This window comes from Cucurbita pepo, chromosome 10 (assembly GCF_057944985.1).
Source record: "Cucurbita pepo subsp. pepo isolate OVF chromosome 10, ASM5794498v1, whole genome shotgun sequence".
Classification (NCBI taxonomy): domain Eukaryota; kingdom Viridiplantae; phylum Streptophyta; class Magnoliopsida; order Cucurbitales; family Cucurbitaceae; genus Cucurbita; species Cucurbita pepo.
In genome coordinates this window covers 5,103,229-5,130,248 of record NC_141807.1, presented here as the reverse complement: position 1 = coordinate 5,130,248, position 27,020 = coordinate 5,103,229, and the positions used below count along the sequence as shown (strand labels likewise).

General features: G+C 38.8%; 5 protein-coding genes and 1 pseudogene across 6 annotated transcripts; 5 read left to right on the top strand and 1 right to left on the bottom strand.

Moving 5' to 3' along the window:
- The first annotated feature begins 2,700 nt into the window (after positions 1–2,700).
- On the top strand, positions 2,701–5,146 carry LOC111803179 (transcription factor MYB1). 2 transcript variants are annotated; one of them, XM_087127822.1, is made up of 3 exons: positions 2,701–3,142; positions 3,968–4,353; positions 4,432–5,146. In XM_087127822.1, exons 1-3 carry the CDS (start codon positions 2,785–2,787, stop codon positions 4,759–4,761), a joined length of 1,074 nt encoding a protein of 357 aa, XP_086983948.1. In that variant the 5' UTR covers positions 2,701–2,784; the 3' UTR covers positions 4,762–5,146. The 2 variants fall into 2 exon arrangements, with proteins under 2 accessions (XP_086983948.1, XP_023543235.2); XM_023687467.2 differs by having other exon boundaries at positions 3,968–5,146.
- Positions 5,147–7,577: 2,431 nt separating this feature from the next.
- LOC111803150 (glutathione S-transferase U8) lies at positions 7,578–8,481 on the top strand. The gene is made up of 2 exons (XM_023687437.2): positions 7,578–7,964; positions 8,041–8,481. Exons 1-2 carry the CDS (start codon positions 7,650–7,652, stop codon positions 8,380–8,382), a joined length of 657 nt encoding a protein of 218 aa, XP_023543205.2. The 5' UTR covers positions 7,578–7,649; the 3' UTR covers positions 8,383–8,481.
- Positions 8,482–9,275: 794 nt separating this feature from the next.
- On the top strand, positions 9,276–10,388 carry LOC111804222 (glutathione S-transferase U8-like). The gene is made up of 2 exons (XM_023688951.2): positions 9,276–9,896; positions 9,967–10,388. Exons 1-2 carry the CDS (start codon positions 9,582–9,584, stop codon positions 10,309–10,311), a joined length of 660 nt encoding a protein of 219 aa, XP_023544719.2. The 5' UTR covers positions 9,276–9,581; the 3' UTR covers positions 10,312–10,388.
- Positions 10,389–16,104: 5,716 nt separating this feature from the next.
- On the top strand, positions 16,105–18,425 carry LOC111804453 (uncharacterized). Its single transcript, XM_023689260.2, has 5 exons — positions 16,105–16,811; positions 16,901–17,206; positions 17,294–17,639; positions 17,727–17,864; positions 17,966–18,425. Exons 1-5 carry the CDS (start codon positions 16,503–16,505, stop codon positions 18,061–18,063), a joined length of 1,197 nt encoding a protein of 398 aa, XP_023545028.2. The 5' UTR covers positions 16,105–16,502; the 3' UTR covers positions 18,064–18,425.
- Positions 18,426–22,294: 3,869 nt separating this feature from the next.
- LOC111804452 (copper transporter 2 pseudogene) lies at positions 22,295–23,087 on the bottom strand (annotated as a pseudogene).
- Positions 23,088–24,565: 1,478 nt separating this feature from the next.
- On the top strand, positions 24,566–26,385 carry LOC147790486 (uncharacterized). The gene is made up of 3 exons (XM_087127604.1): positions 24,566–25,246; positions 25,916–26,126; positions 26,315–26,385. The coding sequence occupies exons 1-3, from the start codon at positions 24,566–24,568 to the stop codon at positions 26,383–26,385; spliced, it is 963 nt and encodes a 320-aa protein (XP_086983730.1).
- Positions 26,386–27,020: the final 635 nt, after the last annotated feature.

Here is a 27,020-nt window from a genome sequence, read left to right as displayed (position 1 = left end):
GATAAGTGACAGTTAGTTTAAGGTTTTATAAATATCCTTAAATCCGAAACCTTAATTTGAATTAAATAATATAAAGAAATATATTTTAATAAACCATATACAAAAAAATAAAAGTGAAAAAAAGAGAGAACAATGATATGGCATGATTGGAGTGGATAACGATGGCGCGTGTGATAGTGTTTGGAAAGGCTATTTGCGGTCGTGTATCAGCGTAGGGACGCGCCGCCATGTAGTACGAGGACGTCGGTAGTTTGGCCGGGAGCGAGGACGATTACGTCAGTGACGTAAGGGACGGTGTAGGTGGCGTCGACGGCGACAACTGTCAAATTGTGATTGGCCAACTTGAAAAAGAGTTGATTATTGAGTGCAGCGTTGATTACTTCAAGCAAGTCTTCCCACGCGCCATTTTGAGTTGATAAATTTGGTTTTGGGAGCAAGGGTAGAGGTTTCCGGCGGCGAGGCCTTCCTCTTCAACGTGGACAACGTTGACATTCCACCACTCACCCAACAACTATTGGAACCTTTTTGTAGGGCTTTGGGTACGGCAGCGGTAGGCCGGACTTGGGGCGGATGAGAAGAGCGCCGTGGACGGTGGCGCGTAGCCAAGACGAGTTAGCATGCCACCATAAAGTTCCTTCTTGTCCTTTGATATTGAATCTGTACGTGTAGTTGCCCACGCGCTTAGCAACTGGAATACTCCATGCCTGAAAATGATATAAAAAGCTTGTTTTTGAGATGAACGGTTGTGATTGAAAGTTGTTTGTAATATAAAAAGGTAAAAGTGTTTGGTTTAACCTGTAATTAACAGAAATTACCAGTGAATGGTTAAATCGTAGGGGGAGTTGTTGGAAACGTGGACGATTAGAACGTCGTCGTCTTGAACATGAATGGTTGGACCGGGATATTCACCGTTGACCGCCGTTATCACCTGGTCACGACAGAGCCGTCGAACGGTCATGCCTTTAACCTACAAGTAGAGAGAGAACGACACCGTTTTGATTTATAGAAGAATAAATTAATTTCTCAAATACAATAACTTAAATTACCAGTTTAATTCATCAAATAATATCTTCACGTGCAACTTTCAAATTTTCACGTCAATTATTTATTATTTAAATTTCATTCATCAAAACTCTCCAATCTAATAAAACGTATCTTCTTTTTTAAAATAATTGAAATTTGTTTATATTAAATCAACAAATGTCGGTCAAAATTTCGAAATCTCAATACTTATGAAATTAACTAAAAAGATTAGCAAGAACGATGGTTTAAATGAGGGAGGGAACGGGGACGAAAAGTCATCTTCGTCTCAAGCGACCCGATCAACATCCCAAGAATTGTGATATTAAATTGAGCCTCTTGCTATGTCTTTAGCTTTACAAGGACTAGTTAGTTATTTGAGTCTCGTTCGTTAGTCTTGGGCTCGTTTTACTTATTAGGGTAACAGCGAAACCCACCACTAATAGATATTGTCCACTTTGGTTCATTACGTATCGTTGTCAACTCACGATTTTAAAACGCGTTTACTAAAAGTCAAAGTCATCTCATCTCTTAAGTTTTGTTGTTCGTTAATTTCATATATAAAAGTCAAAGTCAAAATCGAAATTAATAATATTCTACATTTTTTTTTTGTGGATTTAGCTTGTAAATGTTTTTAATTAAACTATTGTTTGAAACTAACATTTTAATTTATAAAAAAAACAAATTTATTAACATCATGAAGTCAATGTCGTTGACTAACAAAATATTTTAAAATTGAACAAACTTTATTCTATAGTACTTTTCGACATTGTCCCATATTTTGATACTAAATTTTAAATAAATGTTCATTAATGTTAATTTACTCACTAATTTAAAAAGAAAGCAACTTAAAAACTTTCATAAAATCGTCAATTTCAATAAATAAAGTTTCGTACAATAATAAATTTGACAAATAGAATAATTTTATAAAAATTATTTTTTCTAATTTTTTTATTAATTTTTGTCGTACATATATTTTATAATTAGTTCATTAGTTGAATATATAAAAAAATAAAATTTTAAATAATATTTATTTAAGTTTGGAGAATCTTTGTCGTCCAGCGAATGTTCGTTAGACGACATGTCGTTAGAGATGGTGGACTGTATCGTCCTTTGGACCCCTGCAGTCCTATAATGGGCCGAAAATGGAGCCCATTTTAAATATTTGGGCTCTGAAATTAATTAAGACGAGCCCATCTATCTCGTTTCATTTGCTATAGTCGCCGTATGGCGTGAAGTTTTCAAATTCGAGGGGCGTTATCGTCATTTTAATTCAAACAAATTAGAGGGACAATGAGCAAATTACAGAAATAGCCTGACAGGGTCGGCGAATTCTACTAAATGAATAAAAAATTGCCAATTGTAAATTGCTAAATTATATATATAATATAATCATTTTGTATTTGGTTTTAATATAATTTAGATAAATTTAAAATAAACAATTTTTTAATATAAATTTAAAAGTTGGATAATTTATTTAAAAAATTAAAAGGATTTGGTGGTTAAAAATGTAAATTAACATAGCAGGGATCAAAATTCCAAATAATCTCGGTTAAGTGAAGCGATTGAGGACTGGAGGGTATTAAAGTAATTTCAAATGGACGGTTTGGTAAATGGGAGCGAATTGGGCAAGAAAGAGGTTGCGGAACATTTGCCCTATAAATTCACTCGGTCGTCTTTGTTTTGTATTGAAAGTTGAAAGGAGAGCGGTTAAGTCAATACGGGGACTGAGTTCCGTGGACAGTTGCCGGTGACAATACTGTGATGGAGGACGCGGCCGCTACTGAGGTTGGTGCTTCCGCCGCCGAAGGAGGAGGAGGAGGAGGAGGAGGAGGAGTAAATGAATGCGATGCCGTCGCTTCCGTCGCCGACTGCGGCAGTGGGGACGAGGCAGTGCCGATGGTTGGCGAGGGGGAAACGACTGGTGGCCGTAGCGGCAAAGATAGAGTGAAGGGACCTTGGTCTCCTGAAGAGGATGCGATACTCAGCCGCCTTGTGAGCAAGTTCGGTGCGAGAAATTGGAGCTTGATTGCTCGGGGAATCGCTGGGCGATCGGGGAAGTCTTGTCGCCTTAGGTGGTGTAATCAGCTCGACCCTTCCGTGAAACGCAAGCCATTTACTGGTATTAGACTCTGTCCCTAATCACTTATTTGCTTGGCTGATTCTTTTATTTCTTTCATCGGCCCGATTTCGAATGTTTGGTAGTGTTAAGCGTGTGGAGAAGAGAATTCAGTTATTTGCTTCTTGATGTAAAATTCTGATATTTGATCTTTGTTAATTCTACGTAATGTATATTCTTTTTTCCGAAGCCTAAATTGTTATGTCGGACATTGCTCTATTCCTTAATTTCTCCTTCGTTTAGTTGGGACAATCATGTGATGCCATCATAAATATCAATGAAAATGACATCTGTGATTTTGGTCTAGTTCAGTGCGAGGTAAACCACTCAAGTTGAACAGGAACAAGTATGACGTGAATTATTTTCTCCTTATTTTGCTTTCTATTTTGGTAATCGTTTTAATGATCTAAATTTAGATATCAGCAGGTTCATTGTCCTGAAATTCAACATTCTCTGTGTATGTAGTAGTTTTTTAAAATCGTTCTCAAATGTTTAGACATAGGCATGAGACTAATATGATCTAGTTTGGTAGCGAATATGTAACTGAAAACTAAAGAAATGTGATCTAAACTTTATACTTAAATTGTTAATCGAACAAATGAAAATAATGAAGCATACGGCATAAAGGACACACCTTTTCTCTTGTAGAGTTTCTATGTGATATGAGCATTTTTACTGTTATGTATCTGTATTGTGTATATCAATGCTTCCAATGGTGGGTAAAAATATGCATTGGGATAATTGATCCTTGTCGCGTTATGTTTTAATTGTGGGTAAAAATATGCAATTTTATTTCTGAAAGTGGCTTAAAGATCCATGTGTTTTCAGATGAGGAGGACAGGATCATTGTAGCAGCCCATGCTGTACATGGAAATAAATGGGCAGCAATTGCTAGACTTTTGCGTGGGAGAACAGATAATGCTATAAAGAATCACTGGAATTCTACTTTACGACGTCGATGCACAGAGCTTGAAAGAATCAAGTTAGAATCAGGGAATGTAGTGGATGATGCTAGTTTAGAAAAATCCAAGGGATCATCTGAAGAAACCCTTTCATGTGGGGATGTAAATTCCTTTAAATCCTTTGAAGGAAAAGACGCCAGCTCACGGGAGCATATGGACGATCAATTTGAAGACAAAGTCCCTATTGCTAGTGAGGGTCAATTTACTCATGAAGTCAAAGAACAGCCTACTCTTTACAGGCCAGTGGCTCGAGTAAGTGCTTTTAGTGTATATAACCCTTTGGATGACCAAGCGTCTTTGAGGGCATTTATACGACCTGTCCCAATGCAGGGGCCATTGATTCAAGCATCAAAACCAGAAGTTGAAGCTAGCAAATTGCTTGAAGGTGTATATGGTGATCGATCAGTGCCTCATCAATGTGGTCATGGTTGTTGCCAGAGTCATAACCAGGGATCTCCTCTAGACTCTTTATTAGGTCCAGAATTTGTGGACTTCTCAGAGCCTCCACTATCCTTTCCCAGTTTTGAACTAGCTGCAATTGCAACTGACATAAGTAACCTTGCTTGGCTGAAAAGTGGATTGGAGAATGGCAGTGTTAGAGCAATGGGAGATTCGGCTGGAAGATTAAATGGTTCTCAGATGCAAATGGGGCGTTTATGAGAGACATTCAGTTTGAAGTGGCTAATAGTAGATTAGCCTCCAGCTGATATGATCGACTTCAACAAGGATTGTTTATGCCATCCCTTCATACTACAAGAATTGATCTGAATTATATATTTATGCACTGATGGGAGGCGTTTTCTTAAGCCCACTGGAGAAGCTTTTGGGGTTTACTGGATCTGTACTTTGCTTTGTGATTAGTTAGTTTTACCCTTTCCCACCTGTACAGCTCGTCTCTACTGCCAGGAATCGTGGATAAGAGGGAAGTAAAGCAACTCTCATGTCTAAGTTTCCTAAGTCCTTTTTTTTCTTTTTGCTTTTTGTCTATGACCACAAGCACGAGTTTGAAAACATTGCGAACATGAATGAAACTTTTTGGTGTTAAGAGGGCCCAAACTTTGTCAGCAACTTAGTACCTGAAGTTTCTTGTAACATTGTTCCAGCTGATGAGCACCCCTGGTATCTCCTTTGATGACTATATAATTGACAGGTATGATTCTCCTACCTCAGTTGCATATTCTTGTTCTTAATAATGTCGCTGGGAACTGGGGATTCAGTATAGCATTTTTTTTTCCATCCTTAATGGATGTTGCTTATGTATAATACGTATAACCTGATTCTTCGGGTCATGTGAAATGCCTTCTCGACCTTAGAGCTTGTATGAACCTGAATTCATTATATATGAGAAAATGAATAAAATAATGAAAGCGAGAAATAAGTAAATGAAGCACGGATAATGGAGATGATCGATTGCATTCTGCATTTCTACTCTCATAACAGATATATATAGGTACTTGACGTGAATGGACATGTTCTTGAAATGGCAATTCCATGAGCTTTTTATGATGTGAAAAGCTTTAATACATCTATGAAGTCTGAATGCCAGTGCTCATCTGGTGCTCTAATGGCTACACAAGTGCAACTTTATAGATTATCTTAGAAGTCTTAACTTGACACATTTTCCTTTTTTGGTTTTTTATAACTCATTTATTGGATATTTCATCTCTGTTCTGACTCTCTTTCGTTTGCCCCCTTCAATTTCCAACTCTCTATTTCAGGGCGACTCGAAGCTACAGCGTTCGTTGTCATAGAGATCTAAAGATAATTCTGACTACTCGTTAGTTTTAATTTAGCATAACTCTGAATCCTTTTTTATGTGATGCCTGATGCTTGCCAGATATAGATCACTATAATTGATGAGGAATTTGAATGCTTACTTGTGGGATAACATGATTGGTTACTTTATATTTTGTCTGTTCATGATAGAGGTGATTTTTCCATTCACCTATTCAATTTTATCAACATTTAAACCTACCTACCTTAGGATGTTGAGGATTGTTGGGAGGGAGTCCCACATTAGTTAATTAAGGGGATGATCATGGTGTTATAAGTAAGAAATACATTTCCATTGTGGAGGGCCCGTAATTCTAACACTGGAGCCTTATTAATTCCCATGTCGACGTTGGACACTTGTCTGAGTGGAAGGGTGTTTCTTTCTTTGTCTTCATATCATTTTATTCATTTGACTGCCTGCCGAAGTGAAGCTTAGCTGCATCAGTAAGGGCTATGGAATTACTTCATGGAATTTCAGTTTATGTAGAGAGACAAGGAAAGCAGCTAATGTTTCTGATGTTTTGTGGAAAGAACCCATTCTAGTTCATTTCTATTTCATTGGTTGAGTGTGAATTGAGCAGCAATGTAAGATGATGGCCTTCATGGAATACCATCTGTGTGTCTTTCTTAGTTCGAATTCTTAGTCGTACTTGGAACCTTGTCGGAGTCTCTTTACGAAGGTTCCTACTCTTTTTAGGTCTTTTGATGACTTCTTTTGAGATTGTTTGGAAGTGTTTGATGGTCGTAAGAATAGCTGGGAATACATGAGAGTTACATGATTCAAGGCAATGATTTGTTAGACAGGAATTGAGTATATAAGGTTTGAAAATTATTGGGAAGGTAAGAAGTGATGAATTCTATGAAGTTGCTCCACATCAGTAAGAGATTTGATTGAACTGAACTGATTGAAGGTTGGAAATGGAGTTCGCCAAAGATTATGAATTATTGAATGTTTGTGGTCTCTTTAGGTCGATCTAGGTAGGAATGATGGCTTATAAATTATTGGACGTTACTGAAGTAATTGAATTTTGAGTCCTAACTTTGTCCTTACCCACCCAGTAGTCGATATTCCATTCCCCTTAGCCGTACGTGCTCATTCTATTTTGATTTGAATGGGCGAATGGGCGAATGGGCCGCCCCGAAATCAAGGGATACTAACTAAGAGCTGAGTCCTCTCCGACCAGGGAAGGAGAATCATATGGATTTAAACATGTAGAAATCGTCTTTCCGATCTTTAATGCTATGAACTCTTCAAACATATTAAAAATATAAATTAAAGATTCGTTATCATCTAAACACATTTTTAATTAATAATATTTGTATCCAAAAGTAATAATATTTGTATTTTTTTTTTAGTTTAAGGGTAAATTTTTAATTAATTTTGAAACACTTTTTGACAAAAATATTTTTCAAATAAGTATTCATAATTATTTTAGTCGAAGGGTAATTTTCTTTTTTTTTTTTAATTTTAAAAATATTTTTAGATAAAATAGAGTTATTTTTATTAATTTAAGGAACTTTTAATTAGAGTTTAAAAAACAATTATATATCAACATAGAACAAAATATAATAAAATTTAAAAAAGTTGTCCCATCATACTAACATAACATGAGTGCTTACGACCATTCCCAGCGCTTACATAGCCGCTTACGACACCAATATAGACGTCTCGACCTTTCTTCAGCCACAAACTCCACTTTCTGTGCCTATATAACACGCAGCATAACCCACTCCCCATCATTACCAAGCTTCTGAGTGTTTTACAGAGACAATAAATGGCGGAAGAGTTGCAGGTCTTCGGTTTCTGGGCAAGCCCCTTCAGCCGCAGAGTGGAGCTTGCTCTGAAGCTCAAAGGCGTCGAATACCAACACATCGAGGAAGATTTGCCCCACAACAAGAGCCATTTCCTCCTCCAATACAACCCAATTCACAAGAAGGTTCCTGTCCTAGTCCACCATGGAAAACCCATTTCTGAGTCTCTTGTAATCCTCGAATACATCGATGAAATCTGGAAAAACAACCCCCTGTTGCCCCAAAATCCGTACGAACGAGCTCTGGCTAGGTTTTGGGCGAAGTATATTGAGGACAAGGTGGGTTAATTTGAGAGAATTGTTGAATGAAAATGTCGTAATTCGTTGTAATGCTTGAATTTTTGTGGGGTTTCAGGTTGTGGTTGCGATGCTGAAGGCTGCGAAAGCCAAAATTGAAGACAGGGAAAAGGGGTTGGAGGAAGCAGGGGAGGCGTTGGAACCGCTTGAGAAGGAGCTTGGAAGCAAGAGGTTCTTTGGGGGAGAGAAGATTGGGTTTGTGGATGTTGTTGGCACTGTGGTAGCTTACTGGGTTCCTGCCATTGATGAAGCTGTTGGGATTCAGATGCTGGGAACTAACAGGTTTCCGAATGTGAAGCAATGGAGTGAAGAGGTTGTGAATCATGGCGTCGTGAAACAGATTCTGCCGCCAAAAGATAAGCTCGTGGCTTATTTGCGAACTGTTCTAAGAAGTAACTAGAGATTGGATTATGTTATCATGAACGCTTTTATCTTTGTGGTTGGTTTTAAGTAACGAAAGCTATTTTAAATAACAAGAATTCGGGTATGTTCTCATTTAGATTGTCGGGATGGTGTCACGATTGTACTTTCTGGGGTCTTATTACACGAGTGTAGAGTGTTTTCTTGATACTATCTTTATTGGTATGAAACATTTAAAAAAAAAACATTGTTATTATTTTTGAAGATGCACATTTTTGTTAATTAAAAAAAAAAGGCTTGTAATTACGTGGGTCGGCTCGCTGGAATTTATGCAGTTAGCTCATTCTTGACAAACTGGATCCGATGTTCATAACTTGGCTTAAAAAGGATTCGAACATTTGCATGTCGATACCAAATATTGATGCCTTGGCTATATTCCATATGGTCTTGTCTTAGATGGTGGAACACGGAGAGAGAGAAGGAAGGAGCTAGAGTCGTACATAAATGTAGGGATCTTTCTTGTTGAGTTGACTACGATAACTTACTATCTAGCTATATACTCCATACAACCTTATTTTGGATGGTAAAACGGGAAAACCGAAGGGAGAAGCAAGAACCGTGCACGAACACAGGGATCTCTCTTGTTGGGTTGACTACAATGACTTACTACTTGACTATACCCTATACAACCTTGTTTTGGACGGTAGAACAAGAAGAGGAAAAAGGAAGAAGCAAGAGTCGTGCACGAAATGGGAAGAGGGGGAAAGGAGAAGCACGAGCCATGCAAGATACGGAATTCTTTCTTATTGGACCGATTACAACAAGCTCGTGACGCTAATAGAAATAAATGGTAAGCTCCCTTCTCTTCAACTTCATTGCAACAATGTTAATGGTCACATCATAAACTAATTAAATCCTCAATGTTTGAAAAAAAATATACCATTTTGGTCCATCAATCAACACCAATCAAATCTCGATGTCACCTCGGGAAACGAGTCATGATCACGACCATTGAAATGTCAAGAACTCACTACCCCGACCGCGACAATTCCACGCATCCAACGGCGGCTGCCGGCGACAATTCCACCGCTTACGTAACGGCTGACAGCACCCATTACCTCCGCCCCAAGAAACCGAACCAAAATCTTGACTTTTAGGATTATACTAATATATGTTCTTCCCAATATTTAAATTAAACCGCTCCAATGGAAACAGGCACGAAATTGCAAGAACAGAGCAATGGCAGAACAGGTTCAAGTGTTCGGTTTCTGGGAAAGTGCCTTCAGTCGCAGAGTGGAGCTAGCTCTCAAACTCAAAGGCATCGAATACCAATACTTCGAGGAAGATTTGCCTCACAACAAGAGCCATTTGCTTCTCCAATACAACCCAATTCACAAAAAGGTCCCTGTTCTTGTCCACAATGGAAAACCCATTTCAGAGTCTCTTGTAATCCTCGAGTACATTGATGAAAATTGGACAACAAACCCATTATTGCCTCAACATCCCCATGACAGAGCTGTTGCTAGATTCTGGGCTAAGTTCATCGATGACAAGGTACGCAATTTCATCAGTTTTTGGGTTAATGGGTATGAAATTTGAAGCTCTGTTTTGGGTTTTGAATCAGGTTGTGGTGGCGGTAGTGAAGGCTGCTGGAAGCAAAGGAGAAGAGAGAGAGAAGGCTGTGGAGGAGGCAGGGGAGGCATTGGGAGCGCTTGAGAAAGAGCTTGGAAGCAGGATGTTGTTTGGAGGGGAGAGGGTTGGGTTTGTGGATGTTGTTGGGAGTGTGATACTGGGATGGGTTCCTGCCATTGAAGAATGCTTTGGGTTTGAGGTGCTGAGAAGTGATAACTTCCCTAATTTGATGAAATGGAGTGAAGAGGTTGCTAAGCATGGCGTGGTGAAGGAGATTCTGCCTCCTAAACATGAGATTGTTGCATTTATGGAAGCTAATTGGAAATTTTCAAACTAAATGTTTGTCCTTCTTTATATCACTAATAAATTGGATGAATGGAAGTCCTTTACGCACTTCGTTTATATTAAGATCGATACCAGTTGTTAGCTCTGATACTAATTATTAGGATCGCTCAATAACTCACACACTCGATTATTAAGATGAACACAAAGAACAGTGAAAAAATACAACAAGGAATATTACAATATTGGCTAAAGATTTCATATGGATGTGGAGTAGATTTTGAGAGTATGCATCATATATATATATATATATATATATAGTTTCAATTTACTAAATATAGTCTTCAAAGATGAACACAAATTTCGATATCAGTTGTTACCTCTTATACCAATTCTTAGAATCGGTTAATAACGCACACACTCGATCAAGATGAACACAAAGAACTGTGAGAAAATACACGAATCAATATTGGCTAAAGATTTTATATTGATGACTTCACGTATGTACAACAAACAGAGAATACAAACAATGAAAGTGAGTACATTGAGAAGGAGTACATGCTACCTATATATATATATATATATGGTTTCAATTTACTAAATATCTACTATATATTTATATTATATCTTTACGAAATATCTTTCAAATATATCTGTACCAGATCTAGTCATCAAGCTCCATATCCAATAGTTTCCTCGGATGTGGGATCTCACAATCTACCCTCTTCCTTGAAGCCAGCGTCCTTGCTGTCACATCGTTTTGGTGTCTAGCTCTGATACCATTTGTAACAATTCAAGCCCACTTATCTCGACTTAGGTTGTTACAAATGGTATCAGAGCTAGGTTATCGTATGGTGCGAGTTACTGGTTGTAGTACGGCTAGACTCTATCCATAGTAGATGCGTATTAAGAATCTTGAGTGGAAACTCGAAAGGAAAAGTCCATAGAGGACAATATCACTAACGGTGGGCTTAGACTACTATAAATGATGTTAGAATTAGATATCGAGGAGTATGACAACAGGGACGTTGGGTTTACAAAAGAATAGAATGTTAGTGGCAGAGACAATGGAAACCTCCCTTCAAAGTGGGCTTGTGCTTACATTGGGCTCCTTAATTGGGGGGACAGATGGTCAAAGTTTTGGAATAAGAATATGCTAAAACACACCAATATCGACAGCTAAACGACACAACAACTAGCCCATCCCCAACCCTTTTCCCGCTAATCAAGCCACATGCTCCCTCCCACTTTTTCCTTTTTTTTTTCATACTTCTTTAATCACTTCCCCCTCTGTTTCTACCCTCTATTCAATTTCACCCGACTTCTAACGGTCTCCACTGTTACAATCGCACTTTTTTTGATATCGGATTTTTACAAGTAAACAGCACTCACTTCCAACATCGAGTGGAGTCAAATCAATTTAAATTCGCATTACTTCCAGCCGAGCAACGTATGTTCAAGACTCTGACTTTGTTTTGAGAAGAAGGTTTTAGAAAACTGGATAAAAAGATTTTCGAAAGATTGAAAACAACGTTATAGGGCTATAAGCAAAAAAAAAAAAAAAAAAAAAAACAATACAACGGCTTAAATAACATATAACTCAGGGTATGAGTAATTGACAACTAGTCGCATACTCCTATCGTATGTTTTCGGGCATTTTAGCCTTGGCAAACACTTATGTATTGACAATACATGAAAGAGTAAAAACTTATCTAAGATGAAAGCATGTGAAAGAGGTTTGGAGTAGCCATAGACAATATGTCCTAGACAAGCATGACTGAGACACCCAATATACAGTCATAAACAACACGTCTCGATCATGCATAACCATAACATCAACCACCTCCTTCCACAGTCGAGCAGACTCCGTTGACGACCAAGACCCTAGTTTCCAACTTGAAAGAGGGGCGAAATAGAGGGGGGAAATTATATGGTTGATAGATGAATGTCATTAGGAAATTAAAGGCTGAGGGTTGGGGATTGCTGAGGGAAAGAGAGGCAAGGGAATTTTCGATTGGGGATTTTTGTCGAACACCTTTAGGGCAATCCCATAACCCATGTCTTTATTTCCAAACTAGATCTAGACAGCGTTATCATTTGTGTTTTTTACTCACTCAATCTTCTACTCGATATTTAAATTGGTTTAAGCCAGTCATTTCAAACAAACTCGTAAGTGAGTTAGGTCGAACACGCTGAAAAGACTATACTTTTGAACAATTATTTACATTTCAGGTATCCAGTTAGCGATTAAAATCTCTTTTCTCAAATGTAGCGTATAAAAACATTAAAATAAAATTAACAGGACCTAATCGAAACGAAGAACAAAGTTAGGCGTGGGAGGGCATCCCGAAGCATGTGAAAGGGTGTGGATTTTAAGAAGTTATAAAGAAAAAGGAGAAGGAAAAAAGAGAGAATATTTTGACATTACATGAAATCATTGGATAGGGAACCAAAATCCCATTCATTTGGTCCCTACAAAAAGATTTTCTTGCAATTATAAAGTGAACTTGAAAACAACGTAAAGAGAATAGAAGCTGCTTTTAACTACCCAACCCAACCTCTCTCTCTCTTCTTTTTATTTATTTAATCTCCACGACCGCTTTTCAGACCTACTCTCGATTCAAGTAGATAATACATTAATTATCATGGTGACATTCCACCTCGATTGGAAAGAGTAACGAAATATTAGAAATCTTTTCATAATCGACGCGTTTTAAAACCGTAAGACTAATGACTATATGTAATAGGCCAATAGTAGTGAGTTTGAACTATTATAAGTGGTATTACAGTTAGACACTGTGTGATATGCTGGTGAAGACATTGGGTCCCGAGAGGTGGATTATATGCTGGTGAAGACACTGTGCGGTATGTTGTCTAACAAACACGTTTTAAAACTGTGAGGCTGATTACGATACGTAATAAGTCAAAACATATAATTTCTACTAACAGTGGGCGTGAATTGTTATAATTATTTTAAAGATCGATAATTCGATCCTCGTATCTTATAAAATTGTTAGACTAATTTACCAATTAGAAAATCTACCGAATAAAAGTGGATTTAATTTTTTTTATTTTTACCTCGATAGGGTCCGTGAATTTTTTATATATTTAATAATTTTCAATATATAAATTATCATTTTTTAAATTTGAAGAATCTATTTTACACAAAATTTTATTTTATAATAAAATTTTAAAATTTCAACTTTATTTTTAAAAGTTAATTGAGTTAATCTCAAAATTAAAATTGTCCGAAAATTTTATTTAGACACTTTTGTAAATTTAATAATTTAATAAACACATAAATTTAAAATTTAAAATAATAAATAAATATTTTAAAGATGAAGGGCTTATTTAACACATTATAAAAACAAAAATTAACCTTTTATTTTATTAATAAAATTGTGAATAAAATATCAATTTTATTCATAAACTTGGGATTCTGTGCCATTTTAATTTAGTATATAATTTAAATAAATCTTAAATTAAGAGTTTTATAGAGTTAATTTTTATCAAAGTGATTGATTAAACAATAATAAAAATAAATATTATATAGTCATACTATTATTAATATTTAATGAAAGTATAGGATTAAAATTAGCCCATTGAAAATTATTAATTTTTTATTTTTGAAACCCTAAAAAGTGGGGGAAAAAAGCAGATATACATGAAAAAGAAATTATTATATCTAGCTAAGCTTGGACAATCTTAAGACTCACTCAAAAACCCTAAATTATTACCTCTACCACCAATTTAGGGTTTCTCTCTCTCCTCTTTCTCTCGCTCTTCAATGGTGGCGGCGGTGGAAAACAAAAAAACCGGTGCCACCTGGACACCACTGCCTCTCCTCCGCCACTCACGGCCGCAATTCCGAAACTTAATTAATTAACAGCTGGTTTACAAAATTTGAAATCAAATTAAATTAAATTGAAAAAAATAATCTATTTATTAATACTCATAATTATGTTGTTTTTGTAGCCCCCAGCTTTAATTATATGACGTGGAAAATAATAAATAATTTTCATTAAATCTTTTATGTGTTTTTATAGAGCGACAGCTTCAAACGTAAGCATAAAAAAAAGAGAGAATTGAGAACATAATTTGATGTAGGATTAACACAGAACACAACATGCTGTCCCCTTTAAATCTCAATAATTACAAATTACATAAATTTAAGATAATTAGGGGACAAATTAGAGATATAAATTTTGGTGGCATCCCATGATTATAGTAATTATTTGATTTTATAAATAATATAATTATTTTTCTCACCCCCTTATCATTCAAACATGCTACCCATAATCATGGCCTCACATCACCATCCCGAGTGCAAGAATAAATGGGGGGCACGTTAAGATTTCGTTTTATTATTATTTTTTTGTTGTTATTTTTCTGGGTTAAATATGTGTGTAGTATTTATTTTTTGTGATGACGTGGAAAATAATTAACTGTAGTGGGTTTGACCGAGGCGAGGGTAAAGTTGGGAAAGTAGAAAATATTTAAGTTGGTACAGAATTTTTTCAAGGGAATGCTGAGTACTACACGTGTCCTGTAATATTCATCATTTATTCATGATATTCATAAATTCCTTCCTGTGTAATTAATATGCCAACGTGGCTGGCTACCCTCTTTTACCTCCCTTGTTCTTTTTTACTACAGTAATTAATTTAAATATTAATTTAAATTAGAGAAAAATGTGACAATTAAATATATATAAAACTGTTTTTAATTTCTTTGTTTGTTTTTTTAATCAAAATTTCTCTAATTTTAAAATAATTCGATAATTATGCCTTCTATATATCATTATATTTTTCTTTAAGAATATTTATTTAAAACGGTTACCATATTTTGAAAATCTTTTTAAACTAAAAGTTGCCTATAAAATTTTCTAATAAATTCAAAAGTCAAATAATTAAACGCGCTTACTTTAACTGAATTGTATCACGTTCTTATTATGGGACATAAACGCATTGCACGCTATATGAGGGTAAAAACGTCATTCGGCTCGTATATGAAACGTTATGACATAAATACATTACACGGTATATGGGGGCAAAAACGTCATTCTATACGTACCTGAAGCGTTATGATATAAACACATTTTGCACGCTATACGGGGGCAAAAACGTCATTCTATACGTACCTAAAACGTTATGTCGTTTGCCCACCAATTCGACGACCCCTTTATTAACTTTTGTTTAATAATTAATTATTTTAGTTTATATGATTGATTTTTCATTAATTATTGGTAAGTAAACAAAATTAAAAAACAAATGTCAATACCAAACACATTAACGATACAAACCCACTAAAATGTTACTTAATCACTAAGTAATTTTTGTTATTATTAATATTTTGCGGAAAGAACATAATGGATGAGGATTAAGTATATAAAGTAAAATTAAATATATGTTTAAATTATCTTATTAATTTAGAAGTCGCTGACTTAAAATGCGGTTTTGTTGGGGATATCCACTCTCTTCTACTAAACGCACCGTTTCGCTCTTTTAAAAAATAAAATAAAAATTTAACAATTAATTATTTTCTTACTATTATTGTTTATATTAAAAAAAAAAAGAAAAAGAAAAAAACCCGTAATAAGGAAGCTAGTCACATGGTGGAGCGAGTGGCATCCATTTGCTAGAGTGGGCCCCACAAAACGGCTTCTAAATGGACCATAACTTGCCCGGCCACGAAGGAAACCGTCGTCCCACTAACGCCAGCGAGTATTCACCACGCGCCATACAGACGCGCGTGAGGCCTTAGCCTCTGTTTTTATGAACTTTTCCACTCCCTCTGCTTTTAAAACGTATTCCGAGGAATTCCCTTCCGACCCTTCTTCTTCCTTCTTTGTTTCTCTCTGTATTTTCTGGCTTTTTCCTCTCCTTCTTATTGTTATGTTATATTCTCCTCTTCAAATACGGTCCCATCCCAGTCGCTCTCCTTCTCTCTGATTCACATCCAGTTCACTTTCCTTCTTTTGGGGCTCCCACCACTGTGAGCCCTTTAAGCTCTTCCGCCCCATTTCCTCTGTTTTGACTGGGGCCCTTTTGGCTTGGCTGGGCGCCACTCAACTTCCTTCAAACCCTATTCATACTCTCTCTTCTTCCTTCTTCTTATTATTAAAACCTTAACCAAGCCGCAAAACATAATCCCAAATATACTCTCTGCTTTGAGAGTGCTCTCTCTTTCTTTTTGGTGGAGTTTTGATAGCTTTATTTCTTTTGGGATTTTTTTCGGCTTTCTGAAATGGCTGATTGTTTAGACGATGGGGAGTTTTGGCTTCCTCCTAAGTTCCTTCACGACGATGACTTGTTCCTTGAGGGGAAGTATGAGGGTAGTGATGTTAAGAATGGGAGAGCTGGGGTTGGGTTGTACCCTTTTGAGTTTCCTCTTGGATTGGGGGCTTTTGGGGTTACTTCTGATCTTAGTTCGCCGGTTGAATCTCTGGTTGGTTCCAGCGAAACAGAGAGTGACGAGGAGGAATACATCGCTGGATTGACACATCAAATGGCGCGTTCCACTCTGGAAGATGGTTTTGGACTCGACAACTCTCATGTATGTGTTGGATGATGTATTTGGTTTCTAAATTTCTCATCCCCTGTTTTTGCGACTCTTTCTGATTTGTGGGTTTTCTTTTTTGACAGGGTTGGGGGTTTTCTGGTTCACCACAGTCTACTCTGTGCTCTGTGGGAAGTGGGTGCGGCTGCAAACAGGGCTCTAGCAGGGGAAGTCCCAATGGCCATTTCCAAGCGTCTCATCCTCAACTTACTTTGGATCTACTCCACGCCGCTGCCGGTGAAGTCTCGAAGATGCGCATGAATGAAGAATCATACGGTTTTACCAACACTAGTCGACCTCTCGCTCCACCTAGAAAGCCCGTTTCAGTCTCTGTTCCGCTCAAAAACCTCGAGGCCGACGCCGTAGTTTACCAACAGCTGCAGGCTTCCGAAGTAAGTACTAGTAGTACAACGTTTGATTTCGTGGAGGTTTCATTCGTCTCTCTGCTTTGTCTCTTATGGGATTTTGTCTTTATACAGTTTCTGAATCTGAGACGACAACAGATTATTCAGCAAATAAACACGGTGGCTCGTATGGGACAGACAAAGTGCTCTGCTGGTCAATATCAGCCCCAAGTGCCGCCGAACAAGGGAAGAAATACCGAGTTCTTCAATGGTAGAAACTGTCGCTCTACAACTGGCTTATCGATCCAAACGACTTGGGCTCCTCCTCCACGGAAACACTCTATGAACCCCCCGCCGAAAGTCTCCGGCATGAGGGCGGTGTTTCTCGGTGCTCCCGGCGGGAAGAGGGAATGCGCCGGTACAGGTGTGTTTTTGCCACGACAACAAAGTGGCACCGTCTCCGAAAATCGCAAGAAGCCAGGTCTGTAACAACTTACTTTCCCCATTGAATCCCAGATTCACCGTGTTTTTTTCCCCCATTTTAACATCAGATTGTTTCCCTCCACAGCATGCTCGACTGTTCTTGTTCCTGCTAGAGTGATGCAAGCCCTGAATCTCAACTTAGACGACATGTACGTGCAGCGTGTCCAGCCCCAGCAGCTTCAATCCCGTCCCCCTCCAGTTTCCAACGCAGTTAAGAACAACGGTAAGAAAAAGGGTCATCTCTGAAAGCCCTCATTTCTTCAAACCCCATTTAATTTTCACCATTTTTACTGATCTTAGAGTGTTCATTCTCCTTAATCTCAGATGTCACTGCAAGGCTTCGTAATGAGAGCCTCCGGGCGCCAGCGCCGGCGCCGGAAGTAAACCATGACATCCGGCTTCCACAGGAGTGGACTTACTGAAGCAACAACACCGGGATTAGAATAAAAGGGGGGGTAATTAGAATCACTAACCGCTGTGTTAGATTAATTAGAGTATTTTGTTTAATAGGAAAAGGGTAAGACAGGAAAGCAAAGGCAAATTTAAAGGGGGTTTTTGGTTAATTGGGATTAGGAGTAAGATTAGAAGAAATAAAGATGTGTTTAAGTTGGGTTTTTACTGTTGTTTTGATTATGTTGTTAACTCGAGAAGGGGGTTAATTAAGGATGGGTTGGTTTTGTTAATTTTGTGGAAGGGGCAGATTAGGAAACTTTGTTTAGGATTCTAATTTGTCCAGTGGGGCCCTTGCACTAATTAAATAATATATTAACTAATTTTTATTTTCTCTTTTCTTTTTCTTTTTCTTTTTTGAAAAAAATACAAAAGTGAAAATGGAATCCTCACAAGAGACCTATAATTGTAATTGAAATCTACAAGTTTAAAAAGCAGATAGGTCTATGATTTATGAATATAATTTAATCATTTTTTTTAATTTTTATATATTCTCAATCATCTTACCATGGATATTCATCTTAATATAATGTTTTAAAATATACTTGTGACATATTTCAATTCTTTTCCTATAATTTTGGTACATTAATCAATAATCTAAAAATTATAATATTGTTATTAATTATATATTAATGTTAAGATAGTCACGCCTATAATCTTTATCTCTAATTCCATTTTAAATAAAAAAAAATTTAATCTATTCAAAACGGTTACCAAAATATATTTTTTTTTTTTTTGTTAATAATGATTATTATGGGTTTTCTATTTGGAAATAAATTGGTTACTTGAAATAATAAATTGAATTTAAAATTTTATTTTTTGTTTAAGTAAAAAAATTTAAGTTTATTTGGAATATAATTTAATAATAATTAATTTTCTAAAAAATTTAAACATTTACAAAGACCGGGGAAACCTTGTAATTTAACTTAGATTTTATAAACAATAAAAATTAGTTGATTAGAGATTAATCTTTGACTAAATTTATAATTTTTATTATTGAATTTTGAGTGAGTTGGAAGTAGTATTTTTTTAAAAAATCAACGCCTAAAATTAATATTTAAATTAATTTTAATATTTTTAATCATAAAAAATTAAATAAAAATGGAGGCCGAATTCTTTGATTTCGTCTGGAAGGGAGAGCATAAATTGCCTTTTTCTTGCCCCGAGAAGATTTGTGTTCCTTTTTAACTTTTTTTTTTTTTTAATTTTCGCCCAAAAATGATACTAAAATACATTATACCAAAATAATATCGTAAAATAAAAACATTAAATATTTATTTAAAATTGGAAATTAATTTTGAAATAAAAATAAATAATTAAAAATAATTGGATTTTTGAAAAAAAAAAAAAGTTGAAGAAATAGGAATTTAGGGTTATTAGATGCCTAATTATTATGTTTCTATGAAAAGCAAGTGGTGGCCATGTGAAGTTTTGATTGACACTACACTCTTTTTGCTTTTTATTGATTTATTTTTATTTTTATTTTTATTTTTATTTATGGAAAGAAAATATTTTCCCAATATTAATAATGTTTTAACATTATACTTAAATTACAAGGGAAAGGACACGGCGCGCGCCCACTGCCGCTCTTCGCGTGCCACGTTTAGGGTTTGTTATGTGCGTGCGGTCATGTCGGGACGGGGCGCCTCACACAACGCCACACAAGCACCACTCCACTCCCACTTTGCGGTGAGAACCAAGTCGCTTTCATCACGATTCTCCTGCCCTCCTCGCCTCCTCGCCTCCTCGCCTCCTCGCGCCTGTCTTTGATGTTGATTCCTTCTCCACTTAACTTCCTTTTTGTTTCCTTCTTCCTATTTTCCCTCATTTTAATTACAACTATGACCCATTCATGCTTCTATTATTTCTATTATCTCTACAATAGTATGATATTGTCACCATAAGCTCTCATGACTTTGCTTTGGACTTCCTCAAAAAATCTCTTATACCAATGGAGTTAGTATTCCTCACTTATAAACTCATGATCATTCTCTAAATTAGCCAAGGTAGGACTTTCATCATCCAACACTTCCCCTCGAACAAAACGCGCCTCCCCTTAATCGAGGCTCAACTCCTTTGGAGTCTTAGTCATTTTTGACTGTCTTCGAGGAGGCTTGACCCCTTTTCTTTTGAAGTTATTTGTTCGATGTTTGAGTATTTACCAATTTATTGGCACGACTAAGTTTAGGGTATGACTTTGATACCATGTTAGACGAACACGACTCCCCACAATGGTATGAGATTGTCCACTTTGAACATAAGCTCTCATGGCTTTGCTTTGGGCATCCCAAAAGGCCTCAAAACAATGGAGAGAGTATTATTGTTTGTTTATAAACCATCTAACACTTCCTTTCGAACAAAGTACGTCTCCCTTTAATCGAGGCTTGACTCCTTTGGAGTCTTAATCATTTTTTACTGCCTTCGAGGTGGGACTTTCATCATCCAAAAGAGGGGACGGAGCCCAGCAGAAGGATCCTCTCATTGGTTTGGGCCGAGTCTAAGTGAAAGTAAAGTGGTGGGTTTACCCATCCAAGGCAATAATATTTATGGGTTTGATGTAATTACCATTTAATGCGAGATCGAGTGAGACCGAGTCTTGTTAGGTTGCTATGACGAACATCACATGCATCACAATGCCATGTGAGTTGTTACGTCAAGATTGTCTTGATTGTAGTTAAAACATTTTGAAATGAAGTTAATTTTAAATATGCTTCATAATTGGATCAAGTTTGAAAAAGAAAAAAAAGAAAAAAAAAAAAGTAAGGTCTTAAAATTTATGAACAAACCTCAACTACTCCAAACTTGTATTGATGGTTATATGATGGCATATGCTCATCCTATTCAACTAGTTGTTGAACTAACTTCCACAAAAGCAATTGTGAATATACCTTTCTGTGTTCATAGTCTGCAACTTATCATATTATCTGATCCTGCCAAAAATCTCATGATCTGTGAAATATAACTTCAAACCTATGCAAGGACTGTCCCATATCATACTTAGCTATTCAAACCTATGCATTTCAACTTGGAAAATGACTCAATTTAAATGAGTTCTAAACACCATCCTAAAGATAGTCAATCTGATATCTCACATCCCGTGGAGGTTGAAATAAACCATTTTTTATAAGGGTGTGGAAACCTCTTACTAACGTGGATTTGGACTATTTCAAATGGTATCAAAGATAGACATTGCACGGTGTGCCAGCAAGGACGTTGGACCCTAAATGGGTGGATTGTGAGATCCCACATCGATTAGAGAAGGGAAAGGGTGTTAGTGTCCATCGATTGGAGAGGGGAACGAGTGCCAACGAGGACATTAGACTTTGGAGGGGGGTGGATTATGAGATCCTACATCGGTTAAAGGAGTGAAAACGTGTGATGTCCCATATTGGTTGGGAAGGAGAACAAACCACCATTTATAAGGATGTGGAAACCTTCCCCTAGCAGACGCGTTTTAAAGCTTTGAGGGGAATCCCAAAGAGGACAATATTTGCTAGCGGTGGATCTGGGGCGTTACAAATGGTATCAGAGTCAGACATCGGACAATGTGCCAGCCTTCTCGCTGTTCTCCGAAGGGGGTAGACACGAGGCGGTGTGCCAGTAAGGACGCTGGGCACCAAAGGGGGGTGGATTTGGGGGCAGTCCCACATCGATTGGAGGAAGGAAAGAGTGCCTGCGAGGACGCTGGGCTCCGAAAGGGGGTGGATTGTGATGTCCCACATTAGTTGAGGAGGAGAACAAACCAACCTTTATAAGGATGTGGAAACCTTCCCCTAATAGACCCACATTAGTTGAGGATGAGAACAAACCCCACTTTATAAGGATGTGGAAACCTTCCCCTAATAGACGCATTTTAAAGTCTTACGTGGAAGTACGTGGAAGTCAGAAAGGGAAAGGCGAAAGAGGACAATATGGAAAGCCCAAAGAAGACAATATCTGCTAGCTGTGGATCTGAGGCGTTACAAAACCTGCCTTAAAGCTTAGAAGGAAAAGCTAAAAAAAGGATAATACCGCTAGTAGTGGGGTTGGCGGACTTGGACTGTTGATGACACTCAAATAATTTATCTTTTCTAATTTTTGGTATCTTTTTGTTGGTGTTGTCGCTGTAGACTTGGGCTTTTGAATTTTTGCATCTCATCCAAAATGAACAATGCTAGGTAGATGCCTTAACCTTTTCCCAATCAAGTGGTGCTCTACGCCAACTTGAAAAAGTTGTTCATTTTCAGATTAATATCAACCAACTTAGTATTAACCAAAGTTTCATTTCACATATTGATTGATTATACAATCAGCATAAAGGAAATGAATGAAAACAAGCATTTCAAGAACACTACAATCACTCAAACTTCATTACAATCACTCCTCTTTCCAGCAGTAAGAGCACGAAGTTTGAGAACAAAATATCCAAGACTATGCCCTGCCACAGCCGCTATAAACATCCCAACGTTGAAGGACATAACAGCCAACATGACCAGATAAGCCAACCCTGTCCTGAAAGCATAGACGAGGGCCTGAATGGAGGCGCTGGCAACAGGGCTCTTGGGAAGCTTGGTTGGCTGCGTGTGGCTCAAGAACTCGATGGCGAAGGCCAGCAGGAAGATGAAGAAGAAGGCCAGTATGTACATGCCAACACTCTGTTTAGGCCACCCTGAAAAGAGAACCACTGCCTCTTTGCCCCAGTAGAAGCTCATCTGCATCATTGGAGTATCTCTGCCATCCATGGCTGGAGGAGACATGGGCATAGATTCCATTTCTCAACGTTCTCAACCTGAGAGAGGAGATGGGATTTGGCTGCTTAGTGTATATATATATAACAATGGAGATGAGAGACAGGGCTCAGCCAAACTGGCGACGTTTAATTAGCAGCAGTTTAACGTTGTGATTAGCTAAAAGTTAACTTTAAGTCATTAGGTTGTCCGCCCAAAGATTGATGGGGTTTCTTTTGTTTTGTTGTGTAGAGTTTGTCCGGTTCTCAACTTTCTTTCGGCTTTTGTGATATTCCATATTGGTTGAAGATGAGAACTAAGTATTCCTTGTAAGAGTGTGGAAACTTATTACTAACAGATAAACTGAGTTTTTAAAATATTTAGAGAAAGCCTAGAACGGAAAACATAAAAAGGACAATATCTACTGGCTTGGACAGTTACAAATGGTATTAGAGTCCGTCACTAGGTGGTATGCCAGGAAGGACGTTAGGCCCCCAACAGGGTGGATTGTGAGATCTCATATCAGTTGGAGAAGGGAACGGAAGCATTCCTTATTATAAGGTTGTGAAAACTTTTTTTAGCAGACGCGTTTTAAAACCTTAAGGGGAAACTCGAAAGGGAAATCGTCTTTCAGGGCAGGGCTGTTACATTTTTATTTACACGCTCGTTTCTTTCTAGCTCTTTAAATCACACTAATCTTATTTGTTTGTGTGGTGCTATGCCTAACACGCTCCAATACTTAAGTTCATAGTTGGCCGAAGTGGTGTCGAGTTGAACACAGTAGAATTGCATATCTTGGATGGTGTTGGTTCCTCTATTTATATTAGCCTCATTTGAAACATCCTCGGGGTCTATGTTAGGATTCTAGGGTGTTCGTGAATGAGATGTCGAGGTAGGTCTGACAACCTGTGAATCGAACTCAAGACTTCTATACCTACTTCCATGTAATAGAAAACATCATTGGTTTGGGCGGTGTGGTTTTAAAAGACATTCGTTTTCTATCCTAGATGTCTTGACTCAACAAAACTCATAGATATTGACATGTTTTCAGAGGAGGTTTCCATATAAGCTCGATCAATTAGGTCCAATTTGGAAAAGGTTAACGGGCTGGGCTGGTGCGGACAGCCCAAACTCCAAGCAGCTGGGCTGCCTCCATTGCGAAGGAAGTCGCGAGAAGCTCCCCGATGATGCTGGGTTCGAAGCCATGGCCATGCAGGGGAAGAAGGTAGGAGAAGGCAGTGGAAGGATGAAGAACACTGCCAGCAATTACCCATTAAAGAACTCTAAAGAACTGTTAGATAAAACCTTTGTTTTTTCCTTATTTAGATTCACACGTTTACATTTAATTTCCGTTTGACCATTTGACAAACACGTCGAATGGATTAGCTAATTCTTAGACGTCATTTTTCTAGGAAGTGGCACAGATTCAGTTGGCCACTCTCCCCCCATTTTTAGGATAGGTTGTATTTAAATAGGAAATCTGTTTACAAGATTTTACAACCGGATTTTGAATAGCAGTCAAAGTTTCAGTCCTTTTCTCTCTCTTATTTTTACGCATTTTATCTTTCTTCCAACAACCTGTCGACAATATCCTCTCGTGATTTCCCTGCCGATTATCGAAATCCAACAAGTGGTATCAGAGCCTCGTTGAAGCGATCGGTAGTATACCATCACAGAAGAGCCAATCTATCAACAATCAAGTTGAATAGCTCAAGTGGTCAGAGTGTCGACCTAACAACACACAGGTCTCAGGTTCGAGTAGAAGAAAATGCAAAGGGCGAAAATAAGCACATCATGGGGTCCATCTCCATCCCGAGCAAACTCGCTCACTCCTCCACGCCGCCGTCAAGTGCCGGCATCTCCATCACCGCCACGAAGAGGTCGACGCCGTGATGACGGGCGTCGAGGTGTCGTTGAGCGAGTGATCAGGGAGACAACGACCGCCGTCGTTCAGTACCCGATGTTGACAAGGTCCAACTACAACGAGTGGGCCTTGTTGATGCGCGTCAACCTACAGGCGCATGGGTTATGGCACGCTGTCGAGCCAGAGGAAGGAGAAACAATCGAGTACCGGGAGGATCGACTGGCGTTTGCCGCCATATTACGATCTGTGCCCCCAGAGATGCTGGCATCTCTCTCCACCAAGCGCACCGCGCAATCGGCGTGGGAAGGAATTAAATCCCGTCGGGTCGGTGTACAGCGAGTGCGGGAATCCAACATTGAGCAGCTGCGGAAGGAGCTCTCGGAGATCCGCTTTAAGGACGGCGAATCCGTCGATGATTTTTCAATGCGAATCACGGGGCTCGCCAACAGCATCACCACACTCGGTGGCAGCATCAGCGAGGCAGAAATCGTGAAGAAGATGCTGCAGGTCGTCCCCGATCACCTCGAGCAAGTTGCAATTTCAATCGAGACATTGCTTGACGTGAATGACCTAACGGTGGAAGAGGTGACCGGAAGACTGCGTAACGTCGAGCAGCGGAAGAAAAATAGCATTTCAGCTGTCGACAAGGAGGGTCGTCTACTCCTCACTGAGGAGGAATGGCTTGCACGCCTAAAGCTCCGTGACGACACCGGCGAGAGCAATGGGCCCTCCAGCCGCAAAGGCGGTAAGAAGCCGTGGAAATCTCGCCGGCGCATGCACGGGAAAGAGGCGGATCAAAAGAAGGAGGAGTCGACTGATGACGGGCCAATCCAGTGCTCGTACTGTGGGAAGAGAGGTCACCTGAGCAAGAATTGCTGGAGCAAGCTCAGGAACAAGGAGACGGCCGAAAAGGCCCATGTGGCTCAATCCGAGGAGGATGAGCCGACCCTTTTCATGGTGACTGCATCAGTTCTACCTGACCTCGAACCCGAGGAAGAGCTCCCCAAATCCACAGAGGTAATCGACGACGGCATAACTGCTCCGGTGAACGTCGAACCCCAGGAAGAGCTCCCCAAATCCACAGAGGTAATCGACGACGGCATAACTGCTCCGGTGAACGTCGAACCCGAGGAAGAGCTCCCCAAATCCACAGAGGTAATCGACGATGGCATAACTGCTCCGATGAACGTCGAACCCGAGGAAGAGCTCCAACTGTGCATAACAAATGCACCTGGGGAGCCAATTCGACTAAAGGAGGAGCGAGTGCTCGCTCAAATCGGTGAAAGAGGCGAGCAGCAAGAGCACCGGCGATGGGTCCTCGACACGGGGGCAACAAACCATATGACCGGGGCCAAGTCTGCGTTTTCCGAGCTTGACTCGGGGATTCGCGGGACGGTGAAATTCGGCGATGGCTCCGTCGTCGAAATCGAAGGGCACGGCACCATCCTATTTGTCGGCAAGGGAGGCAATCATCACAAGCTGACCGGCGTCTACTTCATCCCGAGACTCAAGGCTAATATTGTGAGCCTGGGTCAACTCGATAAGGCCGGCTGCCACATTTCCATCAAACGCGGGCTACTTAGGATCCGCGATGATCGACGACGGTTGCTCACGCAAGTTCGGTGCACGACAAACTGCCTTTACATCCTAAAGCTAGAGATAGAGCAACCAGTCAACTTCTCGGCCAGGTACCGGAAGATAGAAGACCTATTAGGAAGAGGTGAACCACCTGGACTGGCGGCGCGCCAACTCGAAGAAGAGGCGGCCGAACAAGACGTGGAGTCTGGAGGACATGCCGCCAGGGACACCGAGCAACCGGTCAACCTCTCGGCCAGGTACCGGAAGATGGAAGACCTATTAGGGAGAGGTGAACCACCTGGACTGGCGGCGCGCCAACTCGAAGAAGAGGCGGCCGAACAAGACGTGGAGTCTGGAGGACATGCCGCTAGGGACACCTAGCCATAGGGCTCAAAACGGAGTTCAAACGAGACGAAATAAGTCACATATAACACAGGTTTTAGGAGGAGATTGTTAGATAAAACCTTTGTTTTTTCCTTATTTAGATTCACACGTTTACATTTAATTTCCGTTTGACCATTTGACAAACACGTCGAATGGATTAGCTAATTCTTAGACGTCATTTTTCTAGGAAGTGGCACAGATTCAGTTGGCCACTCTCCCCCCATTTTTAGGATAGGTTGTATTTAAATAGGAAATCTGTTTACAAGATTTTACAACCGGATTTTGAATAGCAGTCAAAGTTTCAGTCCTTTTCTCTCTCTTATTTTTACGCATTTTATCTTTCTTCCAACAACCTGTCGACAATATCCTCTCGTGATTTCCCTGCCGATTATCGAAA